Below are 13685 nucleotides of genomic sequence, written 5' to 3'. Positions count from 1 at the left end.
TGGAGTTATTGAGTCTGTTTAGCTGATTGGAGAGAAAGCTTACGCAGCTAATTGGTCCATGCAGATGACTTGTTTTGTTTGATAAGCCATTTTACTGCCGTGTTACAGGAATTGTTTCGACACAATTAAGGTGTTTAAATAAACATTTACAAAATTTTTCTGTGAACGTACCTGATTTCACAGCGTTTATATCTGCAGTTTATAGTCTGGTGTGGCTAATATATGGAAAATATATTTTTATTAAAATTTAGAAGGAGCGACTTATACATCGATGCTCTCATATGTCCGGAAAATGTGATTAACCAAAAAAATAGTTTGCCTTAATCATGTATCAACACAGATCATTTTATTTTGACCAGACATGCTGCTTTACTTTAATTGCCAATAGTTACCTGAATGGCGATCAGATCAGTGCATAAGCCTGTCTGCATACACCCTCATGGAACATTAGATAACACTGTTACCAGGTTTTTTAGCGAATAAATCACATGTATTTAGTAAAACATTATAAACAAGTTTGTGTATGACATTCTGACATTTGTGTCAAAACACTAATGGGGTTTTTTTAAGTTATTTGAAATTTTGCAAATAATTGACTGAAAACTGCTTTAAAAAGGTATATTTGACAGTCCAAATTTCTACAACTATTTTTTTTTAGCAAATGATTTCCTAATACTCTGAACAAGTGCTCTTTAGATGCAAACTAGGTCTAACTGAATAAAGTTCACCTCCTGTGGTTTCGATCAAGTACTGCACTCAGTTTTGCAAATGCTACAAAACAATCAAAAATCTATTTTACAATACCAACGGAATTCTTCCCGAGTCAAGTGACATTTTGCCTCATCTACCTACCGAAAAACATGGTGTGTATGGATGGATTAACCTGTTCTGAATGAGCTGTCACAAACATACCGCATCCTCCGCTTTGAAGACACAATGGCATGAGCTGCTGCTATTTTTAGCCCTTGTTTTCATGTTTGACTATCTAGCCTATGTGAGCTTGGATAACGGAGCGCTTTTATTCCGAGGTGGTTGCATGCAAAGAGCGAGTCAGCATCCCTGCTGCCCTCAAGAAGATGCATGAGATGGCGTTTTACTTGCATGCTAAAAGAGCTGACAGATGTTTGGTGACATTTGGTTCGAATATTCAAAAGGGTGTGATTCATTTTGAAAGGATTGTTATCACATGAGACGTTAAGAAGAATTCCACTCACCAAAATCCTCTAAATATTTATCCTTCAAGTACTTACCCTGGTTTAGGTTCTTTGCTTTTCTCATCATCTTCTTCTTCTTCTTTCCTTTTCCTCTTTGCCTGTTCAATGTCATTGTTTGCTTTCTGAAATAAAAGAGCACACACACCATGACTTTGTAAATCGTGCAAGGACCCCCGGGTGCTTAAGACGTCCAAATGGGCACAAAGCTCACCTTGTCCTCATCTCCTTCGGAATCGGAGGCCGCTCTGAACTGCAGCGTGCCAGTGTTGATGTAAAAGCCCCCAAGCTTTGTAGTCAAAGACGCGGGTACCAGCTCATCATACTGCCAGACAAACAGTATGAAGGAACACAATGAACCAAAAAACAACATTAGAATGACACTCCCACGGTCCTTGTATTAAAAAAAAAAATTCCCCAATGTACCAGGCAATGCGAGTCCTCTCCTGAGGGCCCAGTAGTGTTTGGTGCCAAATACAGATATGCATATAATCAATCAGTCCATTACTGATCAAAAATGTTTCTGTCCAAGGTGTCTACTATTAGTTGTTGCCTGCAGCCATACTATCCATCCATCCATCCATTTTCTACCGCTTTTTCCCTTTGGGGTCGCGGGGGGCGCTGGTGCCTATCTCAGCTAAAATCGGGCGGAAGGCGGGGTGCAGCCATACTAAAGTAGTTTAATTATTTAGTTTGTGCATAAACATCTTGAACAAACTACCTGATCAAAACAACTTCTTGAATTGACAAAACAACTAACTTTTAATTAGGGCTGTGTCGATTGAGCGAATACCGATCATGATATGGCGATTTTCTTGAAAAAGTATGTGATCGCACTGCTGATTAATGCCTTTCAAAGTTGATCCTTTTGGCTGACACTGTATTTATTTGAGTCCCCCTGCTGTCAAGCTAGCAGCTAAATAATTGTGTATCTCCATACACAGTGTGGAGCCACTCGACTAAGTTAATATTAATCACCTCCATTAGGGAAAATGAACTGCATTTATTACTATCTTTCACTGGTGGACGAGGCTAAACATGTTACACAAAGAGAGCAAGCAAGAGCAAGCAGGCTAATAGCTAAGATAGCTAAAAACAACACAAATACATAAGTGCTTAGTAAAGTTTAAGAAGTTTAGATGGAAGCGTGTTACAGCAGAAAGCACCGTATTTTTCGGACTATAAGTCGCAGTTTTTTTAATAGTTTGGCCAGGGGTGCGACTTATACTCGGGAGCGACTTATGTGTTAAAGTATTAACACATTACCGTAAAATATCAAATAATATTATTTAGCTCATTCACGTAAGAGACTAGACGTATAAGATTTCATGGGATTTAGCAATTAGGAGTGACAGATTGTTTAGTAAACGTATAAAATGTTCTATATGTTATAGTGATTTGAATGACTCTTACTAAAATATGTTACATTTACATACCAGGTACCTTCTCAGTTGGTTATTTATGCGTCATATAACATACACTTATTCAACATGTTGTTCACTATTCTTTACTTATTTTAAATTGCCTTTCAAATGTCTATTCTTGGTGTTGGGTTTTATCAAATAAATTTCCCCAAAAAATGTGACTTATACTCCAGTGCGACATGTTTTATTCCTTCTTTATTATGCATTTTCGGCAGGTGCGCCTTATACTCCGGAGTGACTTATACTCCGAAAAAATATGGTAAGTAGATATTACCAGGAAATTAACAAGTAGTTTATTAAGAGTCTAGCGAACAGCTGTTGGTGTCAGCATTGTCACAGTCAATGCATTGTCACAGTCAATGCTGACAGTAAGAGGACAAATTGACAAATTGATATAAAGTGGTGGTGTCAATACATGATTGATACGAGAGTGATTATGTCGATATTTATTTTTTTCTCAAATTGTTTTTGTTTTGTTTAGAAATTCTGAGAATATTTACCTGGACATAGAAGGACTTTGACAGTCTAATTTTTTGCATTTGTTTAGTAATTTTGTAAAATGTATTTTGTTTTCTCTAAAACATTTATGTAATAAAAGAGAATTAGAAACTAATTAAAATATTGTGATGATACTGTTAAAGTGTCAATAGCACTCACAATAAATACATTGAAAAATTTACCGTTAATACATGTGATTGATATCGGCCGTTCTCACTAATGGATGGTCAATATCGAAATTGACAACATAATTCACCGATTCAAACACTCCTACTTTTTGCCAAAACTCTCTTAAAATACTTACAAAAAACAAATTTTTGTTAATGAGTCATTTTGTTTGATTTGGAAGGTCTGGTTGTTTGCAAGGAGGCACATATTCACTAGCATAGGAGGTCTAAAATCCTATTTTATGTAAATCTCCAGGAATAATCTGTTAAAAAAGGTAAGTTTCAATAAAAAGGTATTCAGTACCTTAAGTAATGTATGTGTGTATGGTTGAAGGGTACTCACAGCCTCAGAGTTGTCTATGAAGGGGTCCGTCTCATCATAGCCAAAGCCAATATCAATTAAATCCTGCATTCTGTCCTTCCTTCTCTTTGTCGTGTTGCCCTATGACACAAAATGCACAAACCACTCATTAATGTTGACATTTTGATGTGGAGTTTTCTCTTTAAAGCACATGCACATAAATGTTCAGCGCACAAACAATAAATGCTGTTAAATGACCCTGATCATTGTATAACGCTCAATTAAAGAAATAGATTTAGAACCAAAGACATGCACCTGGAGATAGGTTGATTGGCAACACTAAATTGGCCCTAGTGTGTGAATGTGAATGTTGTCTCTCTATTAATGTTGGCCCTGTGATGAGGTGGCGACTTGTCAAGGGTGTACACCGCCTTCCGCCCGATTGCAGCTGAGATAGGCTCCAGCACCCCCCGCGACCCCGAGAGGGATAAGCGGTAGAAAAAGATAGGATGGATTTAAAAGTGTGTTGTTAAGAAGACACGCAACTGAGAAAAAGTTAGGGCTTTTTTTTCAGGAACTGTACTTTCTCTAAAGTTAAAAGTACCAATAGGATGGAAAAACTAGTTCACTTTATATGCTTAATTGTCCATTGAATTATATTCAGTTGTATTTACAATCCGCAAAGAATGAGAAAATACTGTCTGATCATCAAAAAAATTGCCCCAATTTCAGACGGCCATAATGAATATTCCGCTCTGAATGTCTCCGGTAATTTCCGTAGATTGGGGGTGGGACGACGTCACGATGGGAAGGAACCCCTCTGCGCTCTAGACCATAGTATCAGATCAGTCATACTGGAAATACGCAAAAATTAGAAAGAGATGTGTTGTTCATCATTCACAATCCCTATAAAAGACATGAACACAAATGTTTAAATGGTTATTATAAGCACTAACGCAGTCGCAGACAAACCATTTTTAGGGCAGCATAACAGAGAGGTATCTCACTTATGATGCAGCTTACTACTGCTGCTGCATCGCGTCTTGGTTCATCAGAGTTATTCTGGATTATAAATCATGCCTCTCATCTGGATAATAGGACGATTTAGCCATGAATCTAGACTGTGACATACAATTTATACCCAGAGATGGACACAAAGACACGACTACCAAAGAGCGTCTGCAGGCAGCAACTTTTTCTTTTAACCTTTCGTGTGGATTATGACTAATTCTTCATCTAAAAAGAAAGATATGAACATCCTATCAGTCGTAATTACCACAAGAGCAGACATTGTAAAATAAAAAAATTATATTATGTTCATAGTTTGTTTTTTTTTGTTTATCACTTAGCAATACTACTACATGATGCTGTATTGTTTTACTAAAGCTGGATATGTTTAGCACACAGGTTCTAATACTTTTAGAGCACATCCTCCTTATATTCAGGATTAAAAATATAAAGTTCTGCACCATAATATTTCCCAAAGTAATCGTTGGCTCTCACAAAGTCTGTATGATTAGAAATATTATTGATGGGGAAAGGATCTGTGCTTCCTAACTCTACATCACGTATAATGTGACTGGCTAGCTCATTATCTCTCAAAATGGCTCGGAAATCTATGTGAGATTGATACTATTTTGATCACATCTATTTACTTGCATACTTTGTCTTTTGGTGTTATAAATCAGATATATATAATAATAGCTTTAATACAGAGGCAACTTGTTTTTCCATTCTACAAACCCCAAAACCAGTGAAGTTGGCACGTTGTATAAATTGTAAATAAAAACAGAATACAATGATTTGCAAATAATTTTCAACCTATATTCAATTAAACAGACTTTAAAGACAAGATACTTAACGTTTGAACTGGAAAACTTTTATTATTTTTTGCACATATTAGCTCATTAGGAATTTTATACCTGCAAAATGTTTCAAAAAAGCTGGCACGAGTGGCAAAAAAAAATGCTGAGAAAGTTGAGGAATGCTCATCAAACACTTTTTGGTAAAATCCCACAGGTGAACAGGCTAATTGGGAACAGGTGGGTGCCATGATTGCGTACAAAAACAGCTTCAATGAAATGTCCAGTCATTCACAAATAAGGATAGGGCTAGGGTCACCACTTTGTGAACAAATGCGTGAGCAAATTGTCAAACAATTTAAGAACAACATTTCTTAATGAGCTATTGCAAGGAATTCGGGGATTTCACTGTATAGGGTTCACAATATCCTGAAAAGGTTCAGAGAATCCGTGACCTTGGATCCCTCAGGCGGCACTGCATCAAAAATCGACATCAGTGTGTAAAGGATATCACCACAAGGGCTCAGGAACACTTCAGAAAACCATTGTCAGTATACAGTTTGTCGCTACATCTGTAAGTGCAAGTTAAAACTCTACTATGCAAAGCGAAAGCCATTTATCAACAATACCCAGAAACGCTGCCGGCTTCGCTGGGCCCGGGCTCATCTAAGATGGACTGATCCAAAGTGGAAAAGTGTTCTTTGGTCTGACGAGTCCACATTTCAAATTGTTTTTGGAAACTGTGGACGTCGTGTTGCGGATTGTTACAGGCGCAAATTTCAAAAGCCAGCATCCGTCATGGTATGGGGGTGTATTAGTGCCTAAGGCGTGGCTAACTTACGCATCTGTGAAGGCTTCATTAATGCTGAAAGGTACATACAGGCTTTGGAGGAACACATGTTACCGTCCAAGCAACGTTATCATGGAAGCCTCTGCTCATTTCAGCAAGACAATGCCAAGCCACGTGTTACAACAGTATGACTTCATAGTGAAAGTGTGCGTGTACTAGCCTGACTTGCCTGTAGTCCAGACCTTTCTCCCATTGAAAATGTGTAGCACATTATGAAGCGTGATATACAACAACGAGACCTCGGACTGTTGAACAAATTATGCTGTACATTAAGCAATGATGGGAAAGAATTCCACCTGAAAAGCTTCAAAAATGTTGTTAAAAGGAAAGACCATGTATCATGTGCCCCTGTGCCAACTTTTTTGCAATGTGTCTTCCATTAAATTCTAAATTAATGATTATTTGCACAAAAAAATGTGTTTCTCAGTCCTGTCTTTGAAGTGTATTCAATTGAACATAAGATGAAAAGGATTTGCAAATCTTTGTATTCTGTTTTTATTTACCAATTACATAACGTGCCAACTTCACTGGTTTTGGGTTTTGTATTAGTACTTTAAATGATTAAACTGTTCAATGGGTCAGTACTTTTTGCACAACTTGCTGTTTTCCATTTGCGATTTTATAACGGAGGGCATAGTTTTAATAAAAATAATTAACAATTCGCAGAGAAAATCCTGCCATACTACACTGTTTTTCTTAATCTCCAACAGTTATTTTCTACTTCAATTAACTGAGGACAGATGTTGAAGAAAAAAAGAATTTGCTGAATATAAATGAATGGTGAATATAAATGAAATCACCTGCTGGAATTTTTATTTTCCTGAAGGAACTCTCCTGAAGGATCAATAAAGTACTATCTATCTATCTATTTAAGTAGTCGGACAAAGTGCTTCTAATTTACGGTGTTGGTTGGAGATAGCATTATTACTAAATCATGTATTAGGGTTCTGGGATAAAACGGCATCAATATAATATAATATAATATATATATATATATATATATATATATATATATATATATATACACACATCCATCCATCCGCTTTCTACCGCTTATTCCCTTTTGGGGTCGCTGGCGCCTATCTCAGCTACAATCGGGCGGAAGGCGGGGTACACCCTGGACAAGTCGCCACCTCATCGCAGGGCCAACACAGATAGACAGACAACATTCACACTCACATTCACACACTAGGGCCAATTTAGTGTTGCCAATCAACCTATCCCCAGGTGCATGTCTTTGGAAGTGGGAGGAAGCCAGAGTAACACATTCACGGGGAGAACATGCAAACGCCACACAGAAAGATCCCGAGCCGGGGATTGAACCCAAGACTGCAGGACCTTCGTATTGTGAGGCAGACGCACTAAACCCTCTTCCACCGTGAAGCCCCTTTCTTTGATCCACTATGGACTGGACTCTCACTATAATGTTGGATCAACTATGGACTGTCCTATATACATATATATATATATATATATATATATATATACATATATATATATATATATATATATATATATATATATATATATATATATATCACAATGTCATGTACTAGCTATAAAAAAACGTGCTCAATCAAATTTTCCAATTTTTGTTTTCTTTATAAAAAAAACTTAAGTTGCGAAGCGAAGTTGGTTGCATGAACCAAGACAGTCGCTTTCTGGTAATGAACAATGCAGGAAATGATCACTAATCAGTGGGCGTAACACGCTAACAGCCAATCAGGTAACAGTGTCAACTATCAAGTTTGGTTGCATCATCTTGTTGTTGGTTGATTCTTTGCATGAAATTAGAAAATACATTTTTGATAAAACAACAAGTCACCTCGACATCATGCCAGTTTTGGGTATTTTTAAAATACGGACCGGAGTCAAACCAATGAAGTCTGTAAATTATGCAATGCACTCGTCCCCCCACCAAGACAGGTAATATCACACCACCTTAGAGCAAACTTATGGCACTAAAGCTGGGAAAAATAGCTATAATCAGGTTTCTCTCTGTTTTTATTTTCACACTTTGCACTAATTTGTTACATTTTATTAAACAATTTTTACATATTTTTTTATTTTGCACCTGCATTTTAAAAGGTTATTGTTAAGTGTTCAATATGATTTTAAAATGTTGTTTACATTGATTGTTTAATTGTTTTCTATGGTTGTATGGAATATTTCCTTTCCTTTTTGCTTTGATAGCTGAGGGAATTATAATCAGAAGGTTACATTTTAAATAAAAATGTTAACATTTATTTTTTCTCCTGGTCCTTATTTTCGATAGGTCATAAAAAATACCAATAATTATCCGTATCGACCAATAAAAAACACTTACCGGTATACTGTGATACAATTTTCAGCCATATTGTCCAGCCCTATCGTGTATACATGATAGTTGGCTAGTGAAAACAAAACTTACATTCTACTAAGAACTAATACAAAAGTACATTCATATAAAATAGCAACATACATTGCTAGAATCTTTCGTGTGAATGTCAACTATTTTTGTGTGCATCTTTACATCTTATCTTATTAATAAATGTAATAACTACTGTCTTGTCTGTGAATGCTTACAGCTAATCATAGTGATCATAATCAAAATGAGTTTGACTTTTGTTAATTTGACACAAAAATATCAACTTTATTGGACATTGGCAGGTTGTTTTTTGTGTTTATTAACTACAATCACACGGATGTCTTGGAGTCTACATACAGTAGTATTGGAAAAAATGGGTGAACATTATGTGAGGAATAACTTACATATTTATTCTCAAACTTCTTAGCCATCGCCTCAACTTGGAGCCGCTCTCTCTCGTCATCGTTGAAAGGGTCATTGGGGGCACAAGTCAGAACTGGAGGTTTGTTCTTTGGCTGAAAAAAAATAAAAATAAAATATTATTACTGCATCATTACAAATTATAGCAGTCCTCAGACAGTACAAGTATGCCCCCTAGTGGCTTTGAGCAGGTTTGATTGGCTTTAGTAAGTCCTCTGATCTTACAACATTGCTCTAATTTGCTTCTATGTGGAGCCACCTTTGATATTGTGACATTCTTTAGTAAAAGGTGCCACATTGAGAAAAACAATAGCTAACATTGTGTGCTTTGATTTTAAAAGTGATAAACATTTTGCAAAACACCAAAAATTGGAAAACATTTAAAAAAAACGTGTGCTCCTTTTTGTCCTGCAAACTTTTCTACAACATAAAATGCAAGCATTAAATAAACAAACGGTGTGTGACATGTTACATCCTGGTACTTGAGTAAGAGAGGGCCAGGATGAGGCTGCATGTGGCATGTGGAGGGCTCTAATGGCCGTGTGACTGTTGCTGGGCAAGAGACAGCAGCACACAGGTACATGATAAGAAGCCTCATTATTATCTTGTGTCTGACACAGCGTCCTCTCATTTACCGGTAAACAGAAGTTGGAAAGCAAGAGTGGAGTTTAACGAGAACACCCCCTTTCAAAACAAACTGCAGCTGTCTTTTTAGTGTTGGTCATCCACGAAAGACAAGGTGCACTTCCCCCCAACCCTCAGCTTATCTAGCCGTGACAAGTCCAATAAAACATGGCAAAGTGGAACAAAATGACGTCCACCTCCACTTCCGAAGTGAGGGGGACCCTACCTGGAGGTTGTGGATGAGTTCGCCGTAATTAAACTCGGCAGAGGCGCGGTCGTCCGGCTCGCTGAGGGGCAGGTTGAGCCGCACCGTCGCCCTCTTCTCGGCTCCAGCCTTGTCCCTCTCGCCGGCTTTGCCGAGGCGGTTGGCGGCACCTCCTGCCCCGGGCTCCGCTAACGACGCCGCCGCTTCGACCTCGTCGTCTCCGCTGAAGTTAAAGTCGGCCTCGTCCTCCAGTCGGCGTTTTCTCGACTCCGAGGCGGCTCCGGTCGCGAAGGCCGACAGGGTGACAAACTGCACTTTTCTCGGTTCGGCCATTTGGATGAGCTGCCTGGCCGCACGTCTCTCCGGACACACGGCGACAAGGAGACCAGATACTTCGCCAAACTAGTCCGAAATAGTGCCTGAAGGAAGGTTCCGCGAAGCCCCTGGGGCTGCTCAGCGGCTACGCGGAGGTGGAGGCCTCCTCCGAACCATACGAAATGGATTCCAGGGGATGCGACGGTCGGGGGAAAGTTGTTTTTCCGGTAGCTGCTCGCATCCTCGATTTGCTATGGGACCGACACAGTTACGGCAGCCATCTTGGTTTTGGGAGTAAATAAAATATCGGTCGAGGGAGAGGGGTCACTGCGCATGCGTGTACGTTCAGACCGGAAACGCTGTGACACACGAGGGCGTTATCACGTCCAATCAGCGCGTGCCCCGACCTTAGACCCGCCCCTGTCACAACAGGCGATAATAACACCAGCACTATTTTAATGACCTTTTCAAAGAGGCTGACTGAAGGGCAGGGAGTGGAATAGTGGAGTTGTGATAGCTTGATATGAAACATTGACTTTAATGTTGTTTTTTTTATGAAAACAATGACAACAAACAGCAGCCAAATGACCGGTTGTACATCACAGGACAGCTTTGTTTCATTGTGCATAAAAGCAGTCACCTGTTGACACTTTGAAGTGTTTACATTTTTTTCAACCTTTATTTATCCAAGAAAGTCCCATTTTTTACAAGTATAATAAACATGATATACATTGTTAAATCATATATATAAATATATATATATCAATCAATAAATGTTTACTTATATAGCCCTAAATCACTAGTGTCTCAAAGGGCTGCACAAACCACTACGACATCCTCGGTAGGCCCACATAAGGGCACGGAAAACTCACACCCAGTGGGACATCGGTGACAATAATGACCCAGTGGGACATCGGTGACAATGATGACTATGAGAACCTTGGAGAGGAGGAAAGCAATGGATGTCGAGCGGGTCTAACATGATACTGTGAAAGTTCAATCTATAATGGATCCAACACAGTCGCGAGAGTCCAGTCCAAAGCGGATCCAACACAGCAGCGAGAGACCCGTTCACAGCGGAGCCAGCAGGAAACCATCCCAAGCGGAGGCAGATCAGCAACGCAGAGATGTCCCCAGCCGATACACAGGCAAGCAGTATATGGCCACCGGATCGGACCGGACCCCTTCCACAAGGGAGAGTGGGACATAGAAGAAAAAGAAAAGAAACGGCAGATCAACTGGTCTAAAAAGGGAGTCTATTTAAAGGCTAGAGTATAGAAATGAGTTTTAAGGTGAGACTCAAATGCTTCTACTGAGGTGGCATCTCGAACTGTTACCGGGAGGGCATTCCAGAGTACTGGAGCCCGAAAGGAAAAAGCTCTATAGCCCGCAGACTTTTTTTGGGCTTTGGGAATCACTAATAAGCCCGAGTCCTTTGAACGCAGATTTCTTGCCGGGACATATGGTACAATACAATCGGCAAGATAGGATGGAGCTAGACCGTGAAGTATTTTATACGTAAGTAGTAAAACCTTAAAGTCACATCTTAAGTGCACAGGAAGCCAGTGCAGGTGAGCCAGTACAGGCGTAATCTGATCAAACTTTCTTGTTCTTGTCAAAAGTTTAGCAGCCGCATTTTGTACCAACTGTAATCTTTTAATGCTAGACATGGGGAGACCCGAAAATAATACGTTACAGTAGTCGAGGCGAGACGTAACAAACGCATGGATAATGATCTCAGCGTCTTTAGTGGACAGAATGGAGCGAATTTTAGCGATATTACAGAGATGAAAGAAGGCCGTTTTAGTAACGCTTTTAATGTGTGCCTCAAAGGAGAGAGTTGGGTCGAAGATAATACCCAGAGTCTTTACTGTGTCGCCTTGTTTAATTGTTTGGTTGTCAAATGTTAGAGTTGTATTATTAAATAGAGTTATATATATATATATATATATATATATATATATATATATATATATATATATATATATATATATACAGTGGGCAAAAAAGTATTTAGTCAGCCACCGATTATGCAAGTTCTCCCACTTAAAATGATGACAGAGGTCTGTAATTTTCATCATAGGTACACTTCAACTGTGAAAAACAGAATGTGAAAAAAAAATCCAGGAATTCACATTGTAGGAATTTTAAAGAATGTATTTGTAAATTATGGTGGAAAATAAGTATTTGGTCAACCATTCAAATCTCTCACTGATGGAAGGAGGTTTTGGCTCAAAATCTCACGATACATGGCCCCATTCATTCTTTCCTTAACACGGATCAATCGTCCTGTCCCCTTAGCAGAAAAACAGCCCCAAAGCATGATGTTTCCTCCCCCATGCTTCACAGTAGGTATGGTGTTCTTAGGATGCAACTCACTATTCTTCTTCCTCCAAACACGACGAGTTGAGTTTATACCAAAAAGTTCTATTTTGGTTTCATCTGACCACATGACATGGATGATACATGTCTCCATGTATCATCCATGTATCCATTTTGGTATAAACTCAACTCGTCATGTTTGGAGGAAGAAAAATACTGAGTTGCATCCCAAGAACACCAAACCTACTGTGAAGCATGGGGGTGGAAACATCATGCTTTGGGGCTGTTTTTCTGCTAAGGGGACAGGACGATTGATCCGTGTTAAGGAAAGAATGAATGGGGCCATGTATCGTGAGATTTTGAGCCAAAACTTCCTTCCATCAGTGAGAGCTTTGAATGGTTGACCAAATACTTATTTTCCACCATAATTTACAAATAAATTCTTTAAAATTCCTACAATGTGAATTACTGGACTTTTTTTCACATTCTGTCTTTCACATTTGAAGTGTACCTATGATGAAAATTACAGACCTCTGTCATCATTTTAAGTGAGAGAACTTGCACAATCGGTGGCTGACTAAATACTTTTTTGCCCCACTGTATATATGTATACACATAGGAATGCTTAGGTTTCCTCCAGGCACTGCGGCGTCCTCCCACCTCCAAAGACAAGCACCTGCGAATAGGTTGATTGGCAACACTAAATTGGCCCTAGTGTGTGAGTGTGAATGTTGTCTATCTGTGTTGGCACTGCGATGAGGTGACTACTAATCCAGGGTGTATACCCTGCCTGCCACCTGAGTGCAGCTGGGATAGGCTCCAGCAAAGAGGGACATGCGGTAGAAAATGAATGATCGACTGAATGAATGAATGGAGAGAGATATATACAGGGTGTCCCTAAAAAAAAAAATATACACCTTCTAGTAGCTGATAACTCAATTGTTTGTTTTTTCTTCGCAGATTAAACCCTTTGAACTGAATGATGGCAGCCAGACTGAACTTTGAAGAAAGGAAATTCATTCTAAAATTCGACTGGAAGTATAAAAACACAGTTGAAGTGCAAAGACAATTTAGGAAAGAGTTTCAAAAAGAACCACAAACACGAGTTACCATCACTCGAATTACAGATAAGTTTGAAGCTGATGGAACTGTTCAGGACGTCCACAAGAAGCGTTCCGGAAGACCAAGTACATAAACAA

General features: G+C 38.9%; 1 protein-coding gene across 1 annotated transcript in view; it reads right to left on the bottom strand.

Annotated features, from left to right (window-relative positions):
- The window catches only part of ubn2a (ubinuclein 2a), a 31340-nt gene extending 20859 nt beyond the window's left edge, over positions 1-10481 (bottom strand). Inside the window, exons 1-5 of the mRNA XM_061911737.1 lie at positions 9871-10481; positions 9005-9115; positions 3644-3742; positions 1426-1536; positions 1251-1336 (exon numbers count right to left, since the gene is read on the bottom strand). Coding sequence (XP_061767721.1) covers positions 1251-1336; positions 1426-1536; positions 3644-3742; positions 9005-9115; positions 9871-10182 — 719 coding nt within the window. The 5' untranslated portion in view covers positions 10183-10481. The remainder of the gene's footprint in view (positions 1-1250; positions 1337-1425; positions 1537-3643; positions 3743-9004; positions 9116-9870) is intronic.
- Positions 10482-13685: the final 3204 nt, after the last annotated feature.

This window comes from Nerophis ophidion, linkage group LG01 (genome assembly GCF_033978795.1).
Source record: "Nerophis ophidion isolate RoL-2023_Sa linkage group LG01, RoL_Noph_v1.0, whole genome shotgun sequence".
Classification (NCBI taxonomy): Eukaryota; Metazoa; Chordata; class Actinopteri; order Syngnathiformes; family Syngnathidae; genus Nerophis; species Nerophis ophidion.
Note: the sequence above shows the minus strand (reverse complement) of the source record. Positions and strands in the feature narration are given on the sequence as shown.